This window comes from Ambystoma mexicanum, chromosome 3q (genome assembly GCF_040938575.1).
Source record: "Ambystoma mexicanum isolate Mex_15411 chromosome 3q, UKY_AmexF1_1, whole genome shotgun sequence".
In the NCBI taxonomy this organism is placed as follows: domain Eukaryota; kingdom Metazoa; phylum Chordata; class Amphibia; order Caudata; family Ambystomatidae; genus Ambystoma; species Ambystoma mexicanum.
In genome coordinates, this window is record NC_090926.1 from 1,169,791,943 (window position 1) to 1,169,818,012 (window position 26,070).

A 26,070-nucleotide genomic window follows, 5' to 3' on the forward strand; every position below is an offset into this window, starting at 1 on the left:
CACAGAATTTATAGAGACAATGCTGCAGCAAGAAATTGGCGCAGGAAAACTCTTGCAAGGGTTCTCAGTAGAACGCCCCCATGTATCCCTTCAAAAGCGCCATCCACCGGGCTCGCACCCGCGCCTGTTCATTGCAAAAATCTTAAACTTTCGAGACAGAGAGACAATATTGCGCTATTCCAGGGAAGGAGGTGAAATCAAAAGACAAGACTTGTCAATTGTCATATACCCAGATTACACCCCCGCAGTACAGCGTGCCAGGAACTCATTCATAACAGTAAAAGCGAGACTCCGCAAACTTAACCTGAAATACATGCTGCTCTACCCCGCTCGCCTCAAAGTCCTTTACAAAGGGAAAGCACTCTTCTTGGAGACCCCAGCCGCAGCAAACATGTGGCTCGAGCACAATAACTTAGCGGATGACGGAGAGGAACCGCCAAGGACTAACAACGAATAAAGCAGGAAGCCACGAACGCCACCACCGGCCGTCAACTCCACACAGAGGTACAACTCAGCCAATCCAGACCGTAACACAACGATAGCAATATCGGGCAGAAGCACGAGGCACCCAAAAGAGATGTGTGAGTCAAATGCTTGCACGCAGCCCGCACTGGAAGGCCTGGAGAGGCCCAGAAGGCTCGGGAGCCCCCGAGCGCTGCAAGTTCTACGCAACTGCTGGGGGCAGTTCACAGTTAAATGGTTTGGTTAACTCATTCATTAGAATGACAGTTGAAAAAGTTGATAAGTCTCCATACTACATTAGGCCAGCTGCTAAGAGGGAATCGGGAGGAGGGAACACGCTCCAGGAACCCGGGCGCATAGACAAAACTCCTTACCAGAAACACCTTGACCACAGGAGCCCACCTGGAAAACTGCGACCACCACAATACCCCCCATGACATGGCGAGGAGAATAAAAATTATGACATGGAACGTAAGGGGCCTCGGCACCTACCTTCAAAGGAACAGAATTAAGTCCTATCTACACAGAAAGGGGATAATGATAGCGCTCTTACAGGAAACACACTGCACTGCAGAATCCACCACCAAACTCCAGGAACACTGGGGTGGGCAGGGGCACGGAACCGCTTACTCCAAGTACGCTAGAGGGGTCTATACATGGATCCATCCCCAACTCCCATTTCAATTAAAGAAAGCAATAAAAGACCCAGAGGGCAGGTTCTTGATACTGCTCGGGTGCATAGAACAGCAAGAAGTCTGCATAGCGAACTCCTACCTCCCCAACAGCAATGTCCCAGCCCACCTCGACTCAATGTATGCTAGAGTCACGCCACACAGAGATGGCCTTTTTATTTGGGGAGGGGACTTTAACTGCACCCCCAATCCAGACCTAGACAGATCCCTACCCTTGCCTAGGACCCCATCAGCGGCTACGACCTCACTAAACGCAGTAACGGATAGACTAGATCTGGCAGACATATGGAGGTAGCTACACCCACAGACACGCACCTATTCTTACTACTCGTCGCCCCATGGCCTCCATACGAGACTAGATTACGTCTTCGTAGGAAGGGAACACCTACCTCAGATGGAGGAGGCACAGTACCTGGGTAGGACGATCTCTGACCACTCTCCATTGGTGATAGAGTGGAACCATGCTGGCCCACGACCACCCATTCCCATGTGGCGAATGCCGGTGGAAGCCCTGAAGGACCAAGCTTTTAAAGATGAACTCCAGGACTCAATAGACAACTACATAGAGCTAAATACAGGGAGTGTAGAACACGCGAGCACCATATGGGAAGCCCTAAAAGTAGTAATACGGGGTGAAATTATAACAAAGGCCGGAGGCGTGAGAAAGAAGCTAAAAGATGAACTAACACAAAGAGAAAGGGAGATAGAGAGGCTCGATAACAGTCCCTTAAGCCCACAACAACGGGAAGACAAGCTCAAAGCCCTTAGAGTCGAATGCACAAAGGCCTGGGATAGACTGGCCAAGTTTGATAATACCACCAGAACGAACAGAGCACACACAGAAGCTGACAGGCCTGGTAGGCTGTTGGCTTGGCTCTGCAGGAAAGAACACCCCAGGCACACAATTACCTCTTTACAGGACAAGGACGGCAACATACATCAAGCCCAACATGACATAAATGACACCTTTAAAAATTATTATGCGCACCTGTACTCACACGAAGCTGAAATCCCCCTAGACCAGATAATGGACACCCTAGACGAAATAGGACTACCCAGGCTCTCCCCTACACAAGCAGAAACCTTAGACGCCGAAATCACTGTGGAAGACATAGCTGAGGCAATTAAGTCACAGGCTACATGCAAGGCCCCGGGCACTGATGGGTTGCCCTCAGAATTCTATAAGTCATACAACTCCTCCCTGGTCCCACTGTTACACAAAGTCTTCCTGGAAACATACGAGCGAGGTATCCTACCCGACAGCTTGAGGGAAACCCTCGTGATCCCAGTCCTCAAGCCAAACAACCCGGCGGAACACTGCAAATCATATCGACCCCTAGCCATGCTCAATTATGACATCAAATTATTGACCACAATTCTTGCCAAACGACTCTCCAGACTCATAGGCGATATTATCCACACAGACCAATGCGGATTTATACCGGGACGCAACACAACCATGAATCTACGCAGACTACAACACATAGTCGAACAAACAGACGCGAACCCCGAGCCCTATGCCATGCTGTCGCTAGACGCCATCAAGGCATTCGATTCTATATATTGGGAATGGTTGCTAGCAGTCCTAAAGGAATTCGGTTTTGGTCCGGGATTTGTTCGATGGGTCAAAATACTGTACACCAGACCAAGGGCTCGGGTGAAAACTGGGAGACATGTATCAGCAATATGGGACATATGTAGGGGCACAAGACAGGGATGCCCGCTGCCTCCCATGCTTTCTATCCTCGGGTTGGAACCCATTGCAATCTATTTCAGGAAACAGTTCTTTGATGCAGGGATAAGACTTGGCGGGTCAGACCACATCATTTCGCTCTATGCGGATGATGTCCTATTGTACGTCAGGGATCCGCACCTTAACATTCCAACCATATTGGAGGTCCTCGACAACTTCTCCAAGGTCTCGGGCATACTATTTAGCAGAGCTAAGTCCTGCCTGTTCCCACTGGCAGGACTGAGAAGCAGAGACAGGGATGAGCGCCCCGCACTAGGTATACAATGGCAGACCACGGCATTCCGCTACCTCGGAATCCAAATAATGCACACCCCTGAGCTTATGCATGAGCACAACACGGTGGTGGTGATACCCGCACTACGCAAATCAATGAGCTTCTGGGCAAAACTTCCCCTATCACTGATGGGCAGGGCCTCAGTAGTTAAAAAGATTGTCCTCCCCGGTTCCTATACAAATTCCAGAACGTACAATATTACATCAAACCTAAGTTCTTTCGCCTACTTGATTCAATCGTTTGCGGCTACCTTTGGGGGCAGGCCAGACACAAAATAGCACACTCTACCCTAGTACTAACATACGCGCAAGGCGGTATACAGCTCCCGAACCTTGAAAAATACTATGTAGCTGCTCAACTCAGCTTTGTGTCCAAATGGTTAGCCGACGACACCACGTCCGAGACACCCCTACTACAATCCATGATCTCCCCTATATACCTGAGAGAACTCATATGGGCCCCACAACACCTACTGAGCGACATACCCTCCATCGCCACCCTGGGGAGGCAAATATGGCAAAGGGCGAAGGAGATAACCCAGCTGAAACACCCGTACTCTCCCGAAATCCCACTGATCCAAGACATGTGCAAATCAAGTACGGACCTACTCCACCTCAGACACTGGGAGAGGAAAGGTGTCTACACTTGGGGGGACCTATATGACGAAGGCTCCTTCAAGGAGTTCGAGTCACTACAAAAAGAGGAGGACATACAAGCTGGCCAATTCCTCTGGTACCGCAGGATACGGGAAACGGCTAAGGAAAAATGGGAAGTTTGGCCAGAGGAACCAGAGTCAGCCCCTCTTGTAACGTTGTTATATAACCTGGGAGAGGGACAGGGAGCGGTCTCTCAGATATACAGCCACCTCAACGACATTCCCAACCCAAAAAGTGAGACAATGAAAAAGAGATGGGAAACAGATATGAGACGGGAACTCTCAGAAGGAGAATGGAACAGAGCGCTAGCATACCCCAAGGCTGTGTCCAGAAACCACAGATTCCGATTTATAGAACTGAACATGCTACATCGGACATATCTGACCCCCTGCAGACTAGCAAAAATTAACAAACAAAAGGAAGCTCACTGCCCATGGTGCAACGCAGACGGAGAAGATCTACTTCACATGTTCTGGGAGTGCAACAAATCACAATCCCTATGGACGAAAATAAAACAGACCTTTGAAAAAGCGGGTTCCCCCAACTACAAGTGGTCCCCCGAGGAGTGCCTTCTGGGTACACACCCCAGGCAAACCAAACTCAAGCACTGGGTGAAACTCAAGGACTTGACCTGTATACTGGCCAAAAGACAAATTGCCATGGCCTGGAAAAAACCCGCAGGCCCGAATCATAAGGCATGGCGCAATGAACTAGACAGGTGGATTAACGCGGAAACAAGAGCATGGGAGGACAGTGTCAACAGGTCAACTGACGGATCAAGCTCTACCTTGGAGGCATGGAAAGAAATAACCATGAGCACAATTTCCTCCCCAGATGATAAACCCCCATGAATGAAAAAGGACCCGACCACATTGCGTCGCAGGAACACAACACCCATGGCAGAGACAGACACAGATCACGCCCAGCCCCTGAAACTTGGAGCCCCCCTCACCCCCTGCTCCCAATATCCCACCATATTGTTTGCCAAGACTTTTGAACAAAGAAGTTGAAACTAGGAGACAGTTAAATGTTGTTACGTTACTTTATAAAAAAAATGTTACTGTTTATTAAGCAAGTATCACTATACCTGCTATTGAATGCAGGCCGAGAAGTTGTACTATAAGATAACAAATGCCAATAAACAAATTTGAAAATAAATAAACCTCCTTGTCCAATTTAGGTAACGTGGACAGAACGGCGGTCCTATCTCGGCAAGGTTGTGGATCGTTGGTTAGTTGCAACACAGCAAAAGTACAATTGCCCAATGATGAAAGGGACTGTCCAGTCAAGGTTGTATACAAATATCTACTTTATTATTATTTAAGAGACAGTTCCAGCACATTACAAAATACAACTTAACCTGTAAAGGAATGCAGAGGACAGACAGTTTCAAAAAAGAAAAAGGGATGCTCTCTGGATACTGACAGGAAGGTAGTCGGTAAAGTAATTAATCACAATAGTTAAAGGATACTTTGCAGAAGGACCAGGGGGACAGATCCACAATGTACCTTGTGCTTGTAGAAGTTCTTAGTGCTCGACAGGGTCAAGTCGGTTTCAGGGTGCTTTGCAGCTCCTGCGACAGAGTTCAAGGAGGGAGACCTCTGCAGGTATCAGTCAGCAGGCAGTTCGGTGAGCGAGGCTGGACAGATGGCTGCAAGCTGGGCTACACAGTGGCTCAGGGTAAGGAATCGTTGTCTCAGTGCTGGTCGGCAGGTCCGAAGCACTGGCAGATGCGTCTCCGACGAAGGTACCGACTGCGGCGTGACAACAGTCAGTGGTGCAGTCGGTTGCAGCTCGAGTCTCGACTAGCTCGAAAATGTACTTTAAGGTGGACACTGGTTGATGCTCGTCGATTCACTCCTCCTAGCTAATTCATTGGGCTTGTGTCGTCCTTTCAGGTGAACGCCGCAAAGCCGAAGAGAGTTGTATACAACAGCTTTGTCCTTCGTTTGGTTCAGAGACTCTCAGGCACTTCCCACCTAGGAAGCTTGCTTACAGAGCATAGAAGGACCTGCCGTGTGCTGGCTGAATACAGGTTCTGGAGCTGCTGGGGGGTCCTCTGGATTCAGTATCTCCCTCTGCTCCCTGGGAGATGTTTAGGGGAGGGATCTTGCTTCCCTCTTTGGAAATCCTGGCCTTCCTTCACTGGCAGAAGCTGTGTAAGGCAGACTGTACCTTCAGCTAGGGTCCAAATTAGTTTTTCTTGTTACTCCTTGCAAAGTCTTGAGATGATCTGCCCAAAAGAGGGTCTTGACCCTCTTTTAAAGCCAAATGGGCCACAGCGATTGGTGTAGGCTAAGCCTACTTTAATGAGCCGATCTTGGGTCCCCACCAACAGTCTCCTGTATGCATGAGGTCATAACCAGAGTGCTTTGCAACAGAAAAGGTAAAGGGGTGAAAACATGTAATACTAAGTCCCACCCATCTTCCTGTCTGTTGTGGATCAAAGGGCCTCTCTGGTTAATTGAGCTCTCTGTGTTTCCTGATTAAAGCGGCAGGCCTCCCTTGAAGCTGTGGTGGGACCAGACTTTTGGTCTCTGCCAAACCACATACTCGTACCTTCTGAATGGTGTCTCCCTGCGGGGATGACTACTGTAAATACTTAGTCCCAGACATGACAGGTCACTGCCATTGATACTGAGAGGCGGGATCTGGCTTCAGGTTGACAGTCCATATCAAAGGTTGTTGGGGTTTTCCTTTCCTTTGTTAGTTCTGTGACCAGGCCTCTGGTGGGCCTGTTTGAATTAACTCGGATTAGTATGCAAGGCTGCCACCAGCAGCTAACAAAGGAAAGGGAGGGTCCGTGGAGCCTTAGTTAATTAGGCTGGACATGGCAGGAGGAAGGTTTTGCCCTCCACCTTCTGAGATGCATTGATGTACTCTTGGCTGTCATATTCCAACTAAATATGACAGGGAGGACGGCCGCCTGTAGGCTGTGTCCACCCAGAATACAGAGGTCTATGTGTATGCTGTGCAGTGAGCATAGGAAAATGTGTGCAGATTAGCCCAACACATTTTCCGGAGGTTGATCTACCATCATTCAATTTCATTTGAAGTTTCTAAAAAAAGTATAGTTCGTTCATCAGCACACAATAAATTACCAGCAAAGTATATACACTGAAAAATATACCCTAGTTTAAAAGTATCAAGGAAAACAATAGTACAAGACATTACTAAAAGTAAGCTAAGGGATTATTAAAACATTAAGGGTCTATACAAGACTCAAACACCTTTCAAGCCAGCAGTCAAACAATTACACAGGTCAGTATATTTCATTAGTACCCCAGCGAGGGTCAACCAGAATGTAACACACATTCTGATTGGCCCTCGCTGGGGTATTACCCGGCCGGGAATCCCTCAGCCGGATTTCCACTCCTTTGTTCCCGGTGGGGGGCCTGGCAGCCCCTCAGCCAACGAGGAGACTCGAAGCGGGGCCACACCCGCACCGAGCCTCCACACGGCTGGAGGTCGCCATTGTTCTCTGCCGGGGAATCAGGTATGTGGTTTTTTTTCTTTTCTGTTACAAAATGCTGGAGTGTTTCGGAACAGAAAAGAATGCTATAAGTACCCAGATATTGCAGGCCACATGGCTGGAGGGCACCATCGTCCCCTGCCGGGGATACAGGTATGTGTTTTTTTTCTTTTCTCTTCCGAAACGCTGCAGCGTTTAGTCAGAAAGTCACTATCGACTGTCCTTATTGCTAACCGTGTTAGTCCCTTTGACCTTTTGCTGACTTTTTGGAATCTTTAATGATTTTTCCTGGCCGGGAAATGCATAAAACTGCAACTTTATTTTAACGTGCACAAATAGCTACCAAGGAAGAGGTACTATTAATGTGCCCCATTTTGTCCCAGCGGGCGTCTGCCGACATAAAAAGTGTGGTAGTGTCATACGCCGTTGGCATCTTTATTTTTAATTTGGCTGCACACTGTTGGTAGCTGCTTGTCCGTGGACAGGAGAAAATTCGCTACCCAAGGGTTTTTAGGTAGTGCCTGGATGTTGTGACCAAAATGTTTTTTGTGTGGATGTTCTCTATGGGTTTCTGTGGCAGAATACTAGCTACACAGGTTGGCAGCCCTGATGTTTTTTGTAACCCAAACGCGATTAGTAAGTCTGCCTGTAAGTGAGCTCTGCTCATTGGGTGCACTTTCATAAGGCTCCATGCTGAAAAGTATAGTGCAAACATGTAACTCTGATGTGAGTGTCTCCTGACACCCACAGCAGCTGCCATGTAGTTTGGAATGTAGTTAGTGGCATTTCTGCAAACAGCCGGCTGGAACCCACATTTTCAACAGCCAGGCACTGCCTATAACCATGGGCATCTCAAATCCAAATCATATAATAGTGTGCAGTAGCAGTTTGATTAATAAATAAAAAATAAGCCATGTCCGATGATATGGTGGCTCCTGGGAATATACGCATAGGCAAGCCAAAACACTTCTATTGCCACCCAGGTGACTAGGGTATTCAGCTCTCTTGGATCAAGTTGCATCGAGAAGAGACCATTTGGGTTGAGCCTTAGAAACTTGCCTTGTTGTCACCTGCTCAGCTAGACAGGCTCTACCCCAGAGGGATATGTGGGAACCAGTGCTTCAAAGGGAAGCCACGGCAGTACAATGGGTATTCACACCAAGGTGATCATTGCCAGAGGTTCTCTGATGTTGGCAGATAGGGGTAAAGGGAGGAGTTTGAAAAGCCCAGGAGTGGAACGACCAGCAAGATGCTGGTCCAACCATCCTGGGATTTCCTAGAGTTCCCAAACTTCCTGTGCCCACTCTCCACTTCCATCAGACAAAGCACTCTGGGACAGACATTACCAGCATCACAGATGGCTTCAAAAACACACCAACTCTCAAAGACAGATCAAGGGTTTTTTATTGTTTTTGTCATCAAGGGGCTTTCTAAGTGCCTTCCCTCTATCTCATCTAGAGATGGGTGTTCCCTCCGTAACCCAGGCATCCCTCAACCCTGGCTAGATATCGGTAACCACTACTGAATACCAAGCGTTCTGGCTACGGGTGTTGGCCCAAAGGCAAACGCTTTATCTATCTTCGACTCCCTCAGGAAACAATATAGGTGGTCCCTACTCTGTATTCCCCTAATTGATGTAAGTTATGGGTTCTTTGAGGCACTTGGGCTCTACTCGATCTAAACCTTTCACGCCATACTGTTTCTCTCCTTTGGGCTATCTGTCATTCTCCCTTGCCTCCTCCTTCTCTCAACCTCCTAATCCACCCACTGTCAAACCTTCCTCTCCCTGATACTCTCTCCTCTCCCTCCGATGTCTCTCTCTGCATTATCTTCCTTTTCCCTCCGATCTTTGTGCTGCTCCCTCCTCCACAATTATTCAGGCTACTACTCTCCTCTCCACCAACATCTTCTCTCGGCTACCCTTCTTTCACTTCACCAATTTTCTTGTCATTAACGTCCTACTGTCCTATCGATCTCGTAAACATACACACCTTTCACGCTCACTGAAATCCAAGTACCACTTCATCCCCCCAACCAATATTTCACTTTGCACACTCTTAATTAGTCTCCTCCATGTGCTCCTCCGTTGTGTCCTTCCTCCGCCTGGTCTCTTGGTCCTCCTGCTCCTCCCGTGACTTCATCTGAACAATCTGCACTTCCCTGCTTACTGTCCCCCCTTTTATCCTACTCCTTCCCCTTCCTTTGGCACTCTGCCTCAACTGGTTCACCAGGGCCAACCACTGCTTTTCTTTCCCCCAGGTGAGGTGTTGCAATCAGAGAAACATTCAAAAGGGGTCTGAAGCTCTGCCTAATTTTCGTACATGGGTCCACCAGTATGCGGGAATAGAAGCGCACAGCAGTTAGTGTCCCACTTGGTCTGAGGCTTCCCAGCCGGTGGAAAATACTGGCTCAATGAGGTGATGAGGGCTCTAGTACAGGAGAGTGAACGAGTCTGGTTGGGCGCTGCAGACCCTTACTCATGCTGGGGTTGTGCTGGGGCGAATTGATTCTCTCCGGGTGGGTGGATCCCTACACAGTGCTCCACTCTCTAAGTCACACTGATATTCCAAATTAGGTGGGTCGCATAGTGGTCTGCTACGTTCAGGCTGCTGTGAGGTTCTCTCATGCTTGCTCTGCTCTGCTTTATTTCTCTCTGGTTGTTTGCTGGCTGTCCCGTTGTCAAGGCTGCTAACAATCCCAGGAGACGAAGAAGGAAACTCTGTCCAGGATGGTGCTGTGCAGGCCTGGAGTGATAGACAGTGGTACTCTTGTCAAGCAAATAGATACAGGGGAAGGCCGGGGACTGGGGTCCTCCCAACTCCCACACCTGTCAGGGGAAGATCTCTGGCTCTGTCACACCAGGCAAAGACTTTTGATTGGACCCTTACAGACGTCTTGAAATGGACCAATTTGCTGTGGCAAAATGACTATATAAGGAACTTCATCTTTGAACATCAGAAGAAGGGTTCATTTGGAACTGTATAGAGAGTATGGTCTGTCCCAAAGTCCTCTTCCATTGATGTGAAGACATCAAGACTCAACCACTCTTGGAGGGGTTTTAGAACAGATGCAGGCCCACCAGAGCTTTCTTTCACACTCGCTGCTTAATTGATCGGATTTGCACTGCTTAATAGGAGATCGCTTGCCTGAACCCCAGCCGCTTTTAAGGCGGTAACAACTGAAGAGCGGCATAGCATTGTTGGACCCAGTCAAACCAACTCTACCGCCAACTCGACGATTAGCAGCCTGTGCTTCACCGGATTCAAGCCTATCACCACTGCAAGACTGTACTGTATCGCTGGACCATATCACATCGACCGCCTCTATGCTGACTTCATTGAGAGCAACCAACTTGACCGTCTCAACCCATTGGAATGCACCATGAAATCTGGCTCAATACTGTCGAGCCACCCAAAAAGAGAAAGGTATTAACAGTGATTCTGCCCCCATCCCTTACCGGTTTTAGGGGCCATAGTGACAATTTAAGACCCCCACTCATTACCCTTCTAAGATGTATCCTTTGAACTTGAACCTTTGCTGCAGGACACTATTGCCTGTCTGCCCCTGTCTTCAGTCCCAGAATACCCTTTTTCATTCTAAAGTCTGCATTTGTCTGTCTTCCTTTGCAAGTGTGAGTTATTAGTGTTTCTGGTTAGTGGGTCTGTATTTTTAATTTTATTAAAGTCTCCCATTTATGATACAATCTTTAATGGGTATTGTTGTATTTTGGTACCCAGGTACTCTTTTTGTTTGGATGCTTGTTAGCTCCCGCCCCTCTTGAGGAGTATAGTCTGAGCTACCCGAAGGAGCCAAGGAGATATACCATTCATGTTGTCTGTTTCACTTTATGATTTGAGATCATTGCTAGTTTAGTAGTAGTGTGAGGCTGTGTGAGCCTGTATAGGAGATGTATCCACTACTCCTCCCTATAATCCTGTAGTCATTTCTTCACAGTTTTATTGTGAGGCAAGGCCATTTTGGCTGTTTGTGTCTATGTGGGTTCTCGCCAGAGACCACGGTTTCCTTTGTGTTGGCATCAGGTACCAGGTTCACCCACCATATACCATGTTTTCCCGTTAAATGCCAGATGAGGGGTAGGTAAGGGAAGACGAAGGGAAAGAGTAGGGACGCCCGTTACTCTCCTGATTCTGCTCTGCTGATGGAGAGCATCACTGCGTTTCTGATCTTCCCCTGCCTGGCCCTTTGTCCCCACATGGTCCCTCTGAAGCCATACGCTGAGCAGAGGACGACGGATGAGTATTGCATGACTATGGGTCACAGAGAACTAGTGCCCAGAGAGATTTCATGAGGATTGTGTTAAAGCCCCAAAATCGCCACTCTGATCTCGTTTAGCTCTGAATTCCCTCCTGATGTGTGGAATGACCAGAGCGCTCATCTGATGAGGCGTGGGGGGCTACTGGCATACATTAGCATAGTATATAAATAAATGATGTTAATTTAAAGGTTATCCAAACAAGTTGATTAATGACAGGTACTTTATGTTTCAACCAGGTAAGTCAACAGTAATTTTACTAGCACAGGTAAGTAATTATATTTGTAATGGGTTATTTATAACGCGCTTATTACCCAAAGGTTTCTAAGTGCGGACCCAGGGATCGAACCTGTGTTTCTCCGCGTTGTGTTGCTTCCAAGGAGAGAGCAGTGCCCCTGACCTATCCTCTCGAAACGAGATTTTAAATAATTCTCTGGTGAGGGGTGAAAAATCTTTCCATTCCCCCACGTGTTCCTGCATCTTGGTGTAACTGTTAAGGGCCAGCTTTGATCGCCTGGCAATACAGTTCACGTCCAATGTTAAAGATAAGCCCTCTGCTTCGGATCATGACCAGACAGAATCCCGATATCAATTCAATTCAAAGGACAAATGCTTTCCTATGGGCCAACAGTGTCCTGCAGTATTCTCCCCTCAGAAGTTCCGGCTACTACTGGTGGAGGTTGGTCAGTTTTCAGACCTCTGTTAGCCTCTGGTTACCAGAGAACAATTTCTAGTGGCTGTTAAAGCCCGGGGAGGTCTCCAGCAACTGACAACAGCTTCCTGGACGGAAGGGAGTTGAAGATCCACGGGGCCAGCGCACACAGCAACCCATTAATGAAGAAATAAAGAAGTAAAGCGTCTGCCAACCCCTACAAGAAGAATAGCTGTTTTGGTGTTGGAGACCGTGAACTAAAGTTCCCACTGAGACAGCAGGTAGGCATACGTGCTTCTCAAGGTGCCAACGTTCCTTTCTTGGTCCTTGCTTTTATCTTTGCCTCTATTGCAGTAACCCCAGCCTCCATGGTCTATCTGGTTACTGTAGGTTCTGTTTTTCTGTGCACAGTGTCTCAGATTTCCACCCAGGGTAAAACACTGCAGGCTTGTTAGAGAAGGGAGAACGCAGTCCGACATGATTATATGATTGTCTCAACCAGTCTAGGGAAGAAGGCATCACTGTAGAGTCCTTGCTGAGTTTGAGATATATAAGACTCCTCTTCCCAGAAAAGCTTTGCATTGAGAAGGGTGCATGCCAGAGCCTAAGAAGTGTTCTTATCCCTCCAGGGGTGAATTCAGGAGATGGCCATCCCAATGGCACAGACCCCAGGAAATTCAGGGTTGAGATGGCATCTCTGCCTTCTATAGCATCCATGCCCCATTCAACATTGAGGCCACCCAAACATTTGGGGGCTTCCTGGGTTATAGGCCATGTATTCCAGCCAAAGCCCTTACACCCATACATCCAGTGTTATCTAGTCAGATCCTGTGCTGTCGCTGCTCAGGGCTCAGCCAGGCAATGACCACATAAGGCCTACATTTGTGACCATACATTTCTTTTAGCTAAGCTTGGATCCTTGGCTACCCGTCAGCAAATATAATAAACCAAGGTTGCTCACACGGACACACGTGTCAAACAAAACACTGGCACGAGTACATGGCATGAATGTTAATAGGATGCACTACAGACATTTCACTGGGTACAGCCTGTACCCCAAACTGTCATCCAAGTAAAACTGCTGCTAAGCAGGCATGCACTTAAAACACACAGTAGTGTGCAAGCTGTCACTCTAAGTCAGAGGTGCTTAACATGCAGCCCGCGGGCCAAATGCAGCCCTTTAGAACATTATTTATAGCCCTCCAAGTCACATGAGTTTAATGAAGTGCTGCCTGGCCTAAAGTCAGTCAGTCACTAAGTCTGTCATATCAGGTGTGTGAAGCCTCTGGGGTACAGTTTTTGTATTTGTATTATATTTGCATGTTTAAAAGAGCTAGGATGTCTAACAATAAATGTGTGAACTAATGCCCGGTCTACCTGCATATTCACATTGAAAGTTCAGCCCACTGTATGGGACTTGTGTGATACATTCGGCCCTCGAGCGAAACAATGTGTCCACCCCTGCTCTAAGCAATACCCACTCGAGTACCCTCAAAGAGTAGCCGGAGAGTATGTGAGGTGCAGATCTTAACAGATTCTTGCCCTTAGTGAGGGCTCACATTAGGGCTCACCAAGGAGAATTAGATTTAGCCGGCTAGAGACACAGAAAAATGACCAGGGGGTCTCCACAGAGGTACTGTAGAAACGTTCTCCCTTGCAACTAGTCAAAGTAAAGCACTGCAAGCAGTGCTGGAAATGGGAAAAATGCATTCGGGGAACCCTCTCCTCCATGGAGTGGTGGGGTGTGGTCTCAGCCCAGGACACCCAATACACCATCTCTTCATAGAACCCAAATATGGTGATTTGCATAAAAGCAAAGAGCATTATGTGAACAGAATTATGTCCAAAATATTACATTTGAAACATGCCTTATTCAGTAAGAACCCCTTGTGAGAGAATAATGGAAGTTGGGGTCTGCAAATTTAATTGGTCACATTATTCACCCTAAGAAAACAATTATGGTCATTCCAAGGTGGGCGGTAAGGGGTTACTGGCACCGGTAAGGATGCCGGTAACCCCTTACCGCCCTATTACGAGGTTCCCTTGCGGGACCCGCTGAAAACATCTGGTCAGACCAGACGTCCTTAGCGGGTCCCGTTAGGGGACCAGGGCACAAATAACGGGCCCGCTATTTGAGGGCCCGTTATTAGCGCCTTCCCCATTCCCATTGAGCCCTATGGGGGCTTAAATGGGAATGGGGGATGGTTTTCTGAATGGGGACTTACGTGGTCCTCCAAGGTTGGAATAACCCGGTAAGTCCCCAATCAGAGGCACCGGACCCGGGTCTCATTGCAGGACATGTATACCAGTCCGGACAGCTACAAGTATGTGAGACTTTGGCTGTTTCTGTATTCATAGACCCATGCCTAGTCTACTGAAAGTGTCTGTTTGTTGAAACACAACTGTGATAACTCGGCTTCAGGCCAGATCTCGCTGGGAGTATCCTGTTCTGAACTAGAGTTGTCACTCACTCGCACAAGCAACCCACGCTGCATCGAGCAGATTCGGCAGTGCTGCAGTCTTGAACGCTCGTTAAAACGTGAGAGTCAGCAAGCCCCCCGAGTCTGGGGACAGGGCTACAAAACATGTTTTGCCGAACACTACGGCCAGAGATGTTTTGCTAGAGTGCCGCTCCGTCGTGTTCAAGCCCCTGCGCTGACTGTATGCTTATACAAACCGGTGCAAGCAAACTTACAATGTTTAGGTAATTAGGGGCCGCAAAATCAGGTTAATAATCTATGATAGATGGAACACGCTCACATTCCCTTTCTTTTTCATTTTCTTAATCGTTCTTTTTTTTTCAATTTTTTGAATATATATGTTTTTCATCTATTTCGATCATAAATTGTGGTCTATTGTTGACTAGACACAAAAAAAAAAACTTACCAACGATATCACACATATAAACGGATGGATGAGCAGCAACAGCCTTAAACGTAATCTGGAAAAAACATGATCACGCCCATCAAATTAACTTCACATTCCATGCTCTAAAGAAATGAGAAACCAACCTTAATCTTCCAAAGTCGTTAAAAATCTTAGAATATTAATGGACAACGACCTAACACAAGAGCCACAAGTCAATGCAGTAGTAAAAGAAATGCTTTTTTTGTCTACGCACAATCAAACGGATACTACCCTTCTACAACTTCCCTAGTCATGTCAAGAATAAGCTACACTAACAGCATCTAGCTTCCAATGATGGACTACCAAGGCGGCAGTAAAACTGCACCACACACTCATTAAGAGAGAACACATGACACAAGCACTCAGAATCCTACACTGGCTAGCAGTCAAAAAAGACAAATTTCCACCTACAGACCGAACCTAAACCTGAGATCGAGCAAGGACATTCGCCTTGATTCAAAGCAATATTCGAAATTGAAATACAGTAGATCAGCTTTCTCTTGCATCTCAGCAAAACTCCTAAAATTCTGAAAATGACTACAAGCTGGCTCTTTAACTCACCCACCTTAACAGGAAGTACTGTCGAAGAGAAACACACAACCCTGATACAAGAAGACACACCACAAACCGACTCACCCAAACCTTGGCAGGCCCAATGTAAATAAAGCCTAATATCACCAACTAACATATAAGGAAGTTCAGCGTACACAAAACAATGTAGCCTACAAGGACACACAGGCCTTTCTCACCATTAACCCTACTAAAAACTTCAATTTTCCTAAAACCCCACCGCTCAACCCCTGCACACTCCCTCCGACATATCACTCAATCATAACACACTACATCTACAGCACTACACCAGAGAACAATCCTATACAGACTCACATATCGAAACACCAAACCCATGACATCTTGAAGCAAACCCAACTCACAGTGACTGCTTTTTCCGAACTGATGCTACCAACAGCACAGCAAAACGCTCTCCTGCACTATCCCTCTCTGTCCCACTAACTAATCTATCCTTCCTTTTAAGATCCTCCTTCCCCTCCTTACTACTCCGGTGCACGGTATAACACTAGCTCAGGGGGCTTGGGACTCCCTTGGTCAGCACACATGGTTAACCCACCAAAGATAAGGCAGGGTACTTTGCCACAGCTCTTATAAGGCCAAGCTCAGAACAAACGACAATCCTGATTGAGACAAAGGCTTTAGTTTTGCCAAAGTGCTAACAGCTACTAGGAATGTTATTCCTGCCTCAATATCATTATTATTAGTTTTTGTTATTGTGTGCCAGCTCACCACTGTAGTACTCTCAAGCTTGAAACCCTTTTCCGAGTTAAGGTGCATTAGGCCCCCCCCCCGCCCAGGAATAGCAGAATCATAGTCTGCTTAGGATGCACTGACTGGAAAATGTTGTAAGACAAGAAGAGAGAGATGTGCAGAAGTAAAAGCTGGTGCGGAGCATGAGAAGGCGTGCAAGCAGGTGATCGGTAGGTGGAGATTGCTGGACATTAAATATAAATGTAAAGTCTGGGTGCATGAGGCTATCCCAAGTATATTATTGGCATGGTTGACGAGGGTCCGCCCAATGGATGGACCGTGTCTTATTAAAAGATCTAGATATATAGTCTGCCAAAGGCGAAGGACAACTGTCCTAACAATATGTGTTGCTTATGAGGTAAAATAAATGAAGCAGTTGGTAAGAAACAAGGATGATGTAAGGAAGGGAAGAGGTGAAAGGATTGGGTCAATCCCCACCAAACCAAGGTCTTGCACAGCCAACCTCAGGCGCTGCTCCATCTGGCACATATCAGGAAGTGTCCACTTGCTTCAACTTTAGTATGTATGCCTATGGCATAAAAGAGGCAAGAGAAAGGTGGATGGCACTGAAATGTATAAAAGAAGACTCTATATCAACAGGGGCACAATGCCGAGTTCCAGACTCTGCTGCCATTACAAACCACGGCAATCTGGCTCTAGTCCAGTTGTATATCAGCTGATGTGAACCAAGAGTGCAACTCCCGGAATGTTACATGAAAGGCCTGGGCTGAGATATTGTGCTCCTGGTGGCATAGAGTTAGTTATCTGGTGGCCAGTACCGGGGATGTGATCCATGCATCTGTTTTGTCTGAATCTACTTTGTCAGTTTGGTCTTAAGTGCCACCCGGGCAAGCTTGTTTGCAGGGTCTACATGTTTTGGTTTATAGATCTGGGTCCCATGGCAAGACTCCCTTCCTGGGAGCCTTTTTCTAGCTGGCATTTGCGAATGTTCAGATCAGATTCTATGGCTGGGTATTTGAGGGGGTGTTGTTGTGTCTCACACCCTGACACCCAGAGGGGCCTTCCTAGTTTTTCTTCCAGACCACCTGAGGGGCAGTTTATGCCAACTGCTTAAGGCTGCCTTACAGAGTTCAGTTTCTGTCCCGAGGCCCTTTTAGAATGAGTGTTTGACCTATGCATCCCTTTCTAGCTTTGTACTTTGCTGCTTGTGGTCTTGGTTTCTTCTGATAAATGCTGCAACTGCAGTTGTTTAAGAAAGAATATGCTGCAGTGACTAATGTCTATTATAACGCAGAGGATTGACATTGCACTACCCCTATGGCAAATTTCAAGGCCATATGGGCCAGTATGCCTTGCAAATACAATAAAGAGCCCGGAAATTGGGAAGGGGGGTTACGTGACTCCCCCAGTCACCACTGCTATCAGGGCTCTCAGCGCGACACTACCATGATGGGAGAGAGCGCCAAACTGACAGACCGGCCGCCAACAGCGCTCTTAGAACCTTGCTCCCTCTCAACATGGGAGTCTCATGCCGAGAGTCCTGCCTCCCACCCGCACCTTTAAGTTTTATCCTGGTAACAACTGATAGACGTGCCCTGGCACGGTGAATCCCCTGCTCCCCACCTTCTCCTCCTTACCTTATTAAGACCTGCCCAGTTACCAAATCTTCACTGGAGCGCACCCGGTGTTTGACCTCAAAGCACAATTTCAGGATTTAAGCTAAGAATTCAGGAGTCCTGGGTTCTAATCCTGACTTCCCAATTTGACCGCAATGGTTGACTGAGGGCAAATCTCTTCATTATTCTGTGCCCAGTGCCCATATCGGCCATAATAAAATTCAGAAAACTAGAGATATGAAGTGCTACATAAATAATTGGACATTTAGGCGAAAACCTGTGGGAAGTCCATTTACATGAGAATAGGCATTGGGTATTTTATTCACCATTCATTCCCCTTGCCGGACAGGGAATCGCAGACTTGGCCGCCATCGTCACCAGAGGATCAAGGTGCTTTGTGCCCGGCGGTGCAGATTCTAAAGGAAATTCACCGCTGCAGAACCTTGCCATGTTCTTCCCCAGTTGGTCGTTGACCTCAGATATCGCTGTGATGGAAAAAAGGGGCAGTCATTATTACAAGGATTGACGGCAGGGGTTACAAGTGCATCACGTTAACATAGGGCAACCTTTACTCTTACCTCCAGAGCTTTCTACATGCAGTACACCTTCTGTGGTGGTCACCCCAAGATCTGATCATGAGATTCATGCAGGGGTCAGATGGACATCTCATTACAGAAGATTCATGCAAAGGAACCCTCACTTCCACTAACAATTAGTGGCATCCTTATTTCTGATCACATGAACCTCATCTAGGGAACTGCTTACCTCTCAAGTCAGAGGCAAATCTCTTAGGAAAACTCAAATCATGCCTGGAGCACCTTCCTTCTCCTGTGCCTTTATTTCTATACTTGTCCCATACATCACAAAAGCGGACCTGCCCCACGCTCAGTACCTACTACATTCTCCTGAGCATTGATGTATCTTACAGAGCCACCTATCACCGTAATCTGCACTGAGATGGTATACCATTCCTTTCAGTACCTACTCGATCCTCCTGAGCATTGATGTATTGATGTACCTTCCAGAGCCACCATTACCCGAATCTGCACTGATATGGTACACCATTCCCTCCAGCACCTAACCCACCCTCATGAGCATTGATGTATTGATGTACCTTGCAGAGCCACCATTACCCGAATCTGCACTGATATGGTAACCATTCCCTCCAGCACCTACCTCACCCTCATGAGCATTGATGTACCTTGCAGAGCCAACCATCACCCCTTATCTACACTGACATGGTACACCATTCCTTCCAGCACCTACCCCATCCTCATGAGCATTGATGCGCCTTGCAGAGCCACCATTACCCGAACCTGCACTGATATGGTACACCCTTCCCTCCAGCACCTACCTCACCCTCATGAGCATTGATGTACCTTGCAGAGTCACCCATCACCCCTTATCTGCACTGATATGGTACACCATTCCCTCAAGCACCTACCTCACCCTCATGAGCATTGATGCACCTTGCAGAGCCACCATTACCCGAATCTGCACTGATATGGTACACCATTCCTTCCAGCACCATCTTCATGAGCATGGATGTACCTTGCAGAGCCACCCATCACCCCTTATCTGCACTGATATGGTACACCATTCCCTCCAGCTCCTACCCCATCCTCATGAGCATGGATGTACCTTGCAGAGCAACCCATCACCCCTTATCTGCACTGATATGGTACACCACTCCCTCCAGCACCTAACCCACCCTCATGAGCATTGATATATTGATGTACCTTGCAGAGCCACCATTACCCGAATCTGCACGGAGATGCTACAGTACTTTGCTCATGGGGGTTCTCAACCCACAGTTCCCCATCCTTCAGGGTCAGCCAGTCACAACTTCCGAGCAGTGCCACTCATTTAAACTGTTCACATTTGTGTACATCTTAGAGGTACCTTCTAAGTTCAGCAGCTCCGTTTTTGGTTCCAGAGCATTAATACACCCACCACAGAGCTCCCCTTGAGCAATAAACACCCATCATTGGCCATTTGTTTTCTGCTCCTCCACCCGCGAGCAATAACACGCCTAGCCACAGAGCATCCATCCTTCACACAGCTGCCCCCCTCCAGCACTGAAACTTTCCACAGAAGACCCTCGTTTGATTACAGTTCACGCTTATTGAACTCCTTAGCATTAATGCACACCTAAGAGGGACCAAAGTCAGCAATGCACACCCCACAGGATGAAACATCAGTGCTCTGCATTCTCTTCCTGCCACAAAGCATGTATACACTAATTCCAGAGCTCCTGCTTAAGCATTAATACACGCCCCGTGGCCGCTTCCCCTCTTGTCAATACACAATAGGTGCTCCACTCCGAGAATCCCCAAGCTCACCTGTTTGAGACCCCCCTTATGGACGACTTGAGTATCATAGCAAGTGCTCCTCACAAGCTCTGCTCAGCTCCCCCATCCTAGGACAGAGTATTACTACACAGGGCTCCCCATGAATATTACTATGCACATAACAGGGGCCCTTCACTTGCACTCAGGTGCCCTTTCTACAACAAGTATTAATCCACAGGGCTTCCCCTTGGGTATGCCTGTACATCTAACAGGAGCCCTTCACCTGCACTCGGGTGCCCCTCCTAGAACCTAGTATTAATTCATATGGCTTTACCTAGAGGATTGCTATAAACAAAACTGGAGCCCTCACCTGCACTCAGTTGCCCATTTTTAGAACCAAGTGGGTATCTACAAGGATCCACTTCAGTATCACACACAGTACATACGCCCATCACCTGTTCACTCTCTAAGAATCGAGTATTAATTTAAAGGGATTCCTATTGAGTATTGCTATACACGTAACAGGAGATCCTCACCTGCACTCAGGAGCCCCTCCTAGAAGTAAGTATTAACACACAGAACTGTAACTTGGAGTATCACTATCTAAGAAGGAGTATTAATTCAGGACCTACGCCTGGAGCATCGCTATACACAATAGTAGCCCCAAGTGTCCTCCCTCCCTGTCCCATCAGACCAGGGTATACATTTACAGGGCTTCCCCTAGAGCCTCAGTTGACACCCCAGTTTCAGATTGCACCCGACTACTGAGAATGAATGCACAGGGCTACAGCTTGAGACTCAACATACACATTTGCTTTTGCACGAGTAGGGCCCTTAAATTTAGATCGCTGCTTTAAATCTCGCCATTTACCGCACTTGCATTTTGCCAGACTAGGTGTTCCCAGTTTAGATTACTGCTGTGAAGCTCGCCACTGATTGTGTTCTGCCTCACATGCCTTTTGCCCGAATAGGGCTCTTAATCTACCCTGATACTTGAAAACCTGCCACTGTTTGTATTTTCTCGCACTGGCATTTTGCCAGACTAGGTTTCCCAGTCTAGATTCCTGCATTAAATGTCGCCTATGTTCATATTTTGCCACACTTACATTTTGCCAGAATAGGGCTCCTAATTGATACTGCTTCTTTGAAGCTCTCCACTGCTTTGACTTTACCTCCCTTACATTTTGCCTGTCTAATTTAGATCGCCACTGTATATATTTTGTCGCACTTGCATTTTTTCCGCAGACTGTTGCAAAGGTATGTTTGCTACTATGAATCTCCCCACTGCTGTATCTTGCAGACACTTGTGCGCTGCATCCCACGGAATGCAGTCGAGTCCCTCCCTCACTCCCTCCGTGAAGAGGGACTGGGGGGGTCGTTCCAGCTGTTCACATAGCCTCACACATTTCACATGCACACTATTTGTCTATACCCTACCCTAAACATCCATCACCCTGGGCCTGAGCGGCATCACCTATACAATACAGTTGAGTCCCACGTAAAATTCGGTCCAGCTGTTCACATAGCCTGATCCTCTTGAAAATGTGACACAGCACCCATCCCTGTTAATATGGGCTGCTGTGAGGGACCTAGCGATTCTCTTCCCACCTCCCATCAGGCTTTAAATGCACATAGACATTTTACCTCTCCTCTCACCACATCTCAAATATCACTACGGTCTGCCAAAGGGCATGCTTCCTCACAGCGCTTTGAGGCCATACCAATGGCAGTAGGCGCTAAACAAATGCCAAATAACAACACATCTCACAAGGGTGCTCACCTGTGCTCAGCTCGCTTCCAAAGATTACGGCCTTGGCCCCAGATGTTGTGATGCAGAACATCAGTGAGTCACAGCGCAGGTTAAAGTTAATAAGGGCAGCATGCACTCCCACTTTGGCCATCCCCAGCCATAGGCCTACGAACTGTGGGCAGCTCTCCATGAAGATTGCCACCACGTCCCCGGCATGGAAGCCTTGCTGAGAAAGAAAGTTGCCCACTGCATTAGAATATTCATCCAGCTGCCGGAAGGTCCATTTCTCCCCAGTGGCTTCGTAGATCAGGGCTACTTTGTCAGGATGCCGGCGCAGGGTGTCCTGGAAGATGCTGGGGATGGTGCTCTTGGCCCGCTGGTGCCACCTAAGTTCCCATTTGACACGCAGAAGCACAGAGAGACCACTGTAATGAAAGTCAAAAGATTGAATTAGTTCTGAAATTAGATTCTACATTCTCTTGCAGCCTCAAGTGCCCACCCGATCCATCCCACAAGACAAGATCCTGGGAGTTGATATCACAAAGTACCTAACTTTATTCAAAAGGTCACCCCCACTCACTGATCTGTACAATGCGAGGGTCGCCATCAACATGAGTCTACTTGTCCTCTCCCCTTTTATCACCAACCTCCAATATCCCAAGGTCTACCAAAACAGTCCCCACACATGCACTTCAAACCTGGAGGCCACCCAGACTTCTTGTGTGTCTTTATCTTAGTCATAAAGCATATATAGAGTTTACAATAATATTGTGAAAATACACATTTTTAAACGTCATCAATGAACAGTGACCAACACTGTTCTATGACTGTTCAGTCAGTCCTTACGGTCAAGCACACTGGAGTGACAGTCAATTTCCTCGCGTCATTTCCTGAGTTTCCGGTAAAACGATGCTAATCATGGGCATGCACAGAACCACATGCAAGGAAAGGTGGCTCATTACAATGACATCAAGTCGGGGTCCATCAGCAGTGGGTCTCCTCACAGATGCATCAAATCTTAAGGCAGCATCCCGCCTCCTCATCTGCAGGTCTTTCACCTATTCTGTCAAACTCATTCTTGGCAGTCTCCCATTTGTGCTAATCTTTTATCCACAGTCCAATTGTTGGTGAAGACTTTGCTTTCCAATGCACAACAATTAGACTTAACTACTAGAAGAACACTATTGGATTACCCCTCACCGTTGAAACACTAAAGAAAGCAGCGGCTATGCAACTCTCGCTCAGGAGACTTTTAGATTCTAGCTTCTCAGAATGTCAGTCAAATCTTCAGACGCAAATGAGACCCCATAACAACACTGCTCAACATTAGAACATGGCTAGTCATGGCCGGGATCACACCACAATATGTGTTGTCTTCCTACTTGATTTATAGGCCCTAAACGCAGGTCACAAATGAAATGTACAAGCAGGTTCAACATTATTTTCTTTCCATAGAGGTCATCACGTGACCCAAGCAATTAATCCATCGGTCTTTCAAAAAGGGAGATAGTGTTTTATTAGATTATGAATTAATGTATGAATTGATTTTGAAGTTGTATTGGAATGTTAACATGTATATATACAAAGCCGTTTAGGCTAAAAGATGGTCGCTGCCATAGAGGAACTACAAAACATACAATGCCAGCAAGGCAACAGGAGGTCCTGGCAGAAAGCTGACAGTGTTGAGCCCAAAGACTGAGCAGAGGATATGGATCCATGGGAGACCATATTAAAGTGTGACTCACAGTGCGACCGCAGTCATTTTTGCTTTTACCCTCAAAGTCCACACACATCTTATTCCCCAGTGAGTTCACATCCAGTATCTCTGACCATCAATGTTGCTCAGTGTACGTGCCCCTGGGAGACCACGACCTGAATCCTGAGAACAGCTGCTCCGCATGGTAAGCAGCTCCACTGCCCCCCATGTCCTGCAACTTGATTGACGATATTTGGGCTTGATTTTGGCTGCCCCTCGACCCAACCGCAGCAATACCCATGAGATGCAATACAAAATGGCCGCCGGGCCTCTAGTGTCCTGTTGCTAGGCAACCAGGACCGGTGAGCAGCATTACACCATTGGCTGCTGTCGCCTACTTCCGCACCCCCAGCCAGCCGAAAGGCGAGAGCCGGCACATCACCCTAAGGCACACATCACAAGGCACCCACCTGTCCGTGCCTGTCCAGTGTCAGCAGTGGCAGGGCCGGACCCCCTGCTCGCCTGTGTCTTGCTACACCTCCATCCTGTGCCAGCAACAATAATCCGGTAAGCCACCCCTCTTACCCATCATTCAGCCGTACTATTTCCTCACAGTCCGCACGTCTTGGAAGAACGCATCTTTACTTGCTGATACCACGCCTGCACCCGGCGCCGTGAATTGCGAACTGTGACCTACCCTGCTTCATTACCTCCGGCACCTACAGGTTCTCACAATCTCCCCCACGCCTAGTCCATGAACCCACAGCTAGCCCGCCTCGCACTCGTAACGAGTGCTAACTGACTATCATCTAACTGCTCGACTTGGCCACCTCCAACCTTCTCCCCTTTCCACTGTATTAATTGTCATTATAAGTCTACCGCGGTATTGCCATACTACTGCACCTAGACCGTGTCTGCATTCAAAATGTAATGCCTTCATCGATTGAATTGCTGTGCCTACAGGTTGCCTTCCATCACACTCTAACCTGTATACTGTCCTACTCTGCACCTCTTGTAATTTGGCCATTAGATAGAATTTAGCTTACTAGGTCATGTACTCTATATATTATACATAATCTACCCTACCATAATGCCTAAATGTGACTAGCACTATGTTTCGAATCTGCTTGCCATGGTAACTTAAGTCTATCAATGTACTTTTGCACCTAACTGGATTTATTCTATTGATCACAAACAGATGTTTTACTTGCTCTAACATTACGCATCGCCAGTATTAGCAGTCTGATCACCAGTTGCAATCTAGTACTGTACCTAATCTATATTGAACATTAGCACTGTGTTCTGTAATACTTGCATTTTGCTATCCATCCTATATCTAGGAGTACTCTAGCTGGTCAACACAAACGCCTGTTAGACACCAATATGTATTGGTTCTTGACCTACCTATTATATTCACTTATTTCTAGAACCTGCACTAGTCCCATGCCTATTGCTACCAGTAGAACCCACCAGCACGTTTTACTCTTTATTTCTACCAACCTTCTCATCGTGCACCGCACCTCTCCTCACATGCATGCAGTAGTCATCTCCTACACACCTAAGCCCTACACATACACCATGACATGCATCAACCCATACCTGAACGAACCTGCCCGCTGGCTTCATCATTTCGCCACTAGGCCAACACCCAACCAACCTTGTTCTACCTCTGTCAGAAATCTCAGACTGAGATCTAGATGCATCTCTACTAAATGGCAATCTTATACTAGGGCTAATAGTAACACACCAGCATATCAGGTTACTGCCAATAAGACTACCATTGCCAAACCTACATCTAATCATCCTAGTACAGCCTTAGAAACCTACGATTAGGTGCTAGACTATGCCCACAAACCTCTCACCTACTTAAGGCCAGCAAATACACATTGATTCGCGCTATGCCCTCCAACATGGCCAAGGTTGTAAATACCACTCCTGTCCCCATTGCTACAACGGTCACCCTCCCACCTATGCATAAAACAAACACTAAAGACACCACCATCAAAGTAGCCCTTATCAATGCAAGATCCCTCCCAGACCATGCACTGGACATTGCAGACTTCACAACGTTTGAAGACCTTGACCTCCTTGCTGTCACTGAAACGTGGTTACACACAGCATCAGGTCCTACACTGTCTACTGCCATCCCAGACAACTACGCCATCATTAGATGCGATAGAAACACTAATCAAACAAAAGGAGGTGGAATTGCATTCATCTTCAAGAACTCTATTGATATTAGAGCCATTCTAACCTCCATATCCCTTCTGCTGAATCTCTTTCTATCAAACTACC

General features: G+C 47.3%; 1 protein-coding gene across 2 annotated transcripts in view; it reads right to left on the minus strand.

Annotated features, from left to right (window-relative positions):
- Nucleotides 1–26,070, minus strand: part of SLC27A1 (solute carrier family 27 member 1) — a 256,989-nt gene that overhangs the window by 120,383 nt on the left and 110,536 nt on the right. For both annotated transcript variants that reach the window (XM_069604011.1, XM_069604010.1), the window contains exons 3-4: nucleotides 22,110–22,504; nucleotides 18,365–18,523 (exon numbers count right to left, since the gene is read on the minus strand). In XM_069604011.1, coding sequence (XP_069460112.1) covers nucleotides 18,365–18,523; nucleotides 22,110–22,504 — 554 coding nt within the window. The remainder of the gene's footprint in view (nucleotides 1–18,364; nucleotides 18,524–22,109; nucleotides 22,505–26,070) is intronic.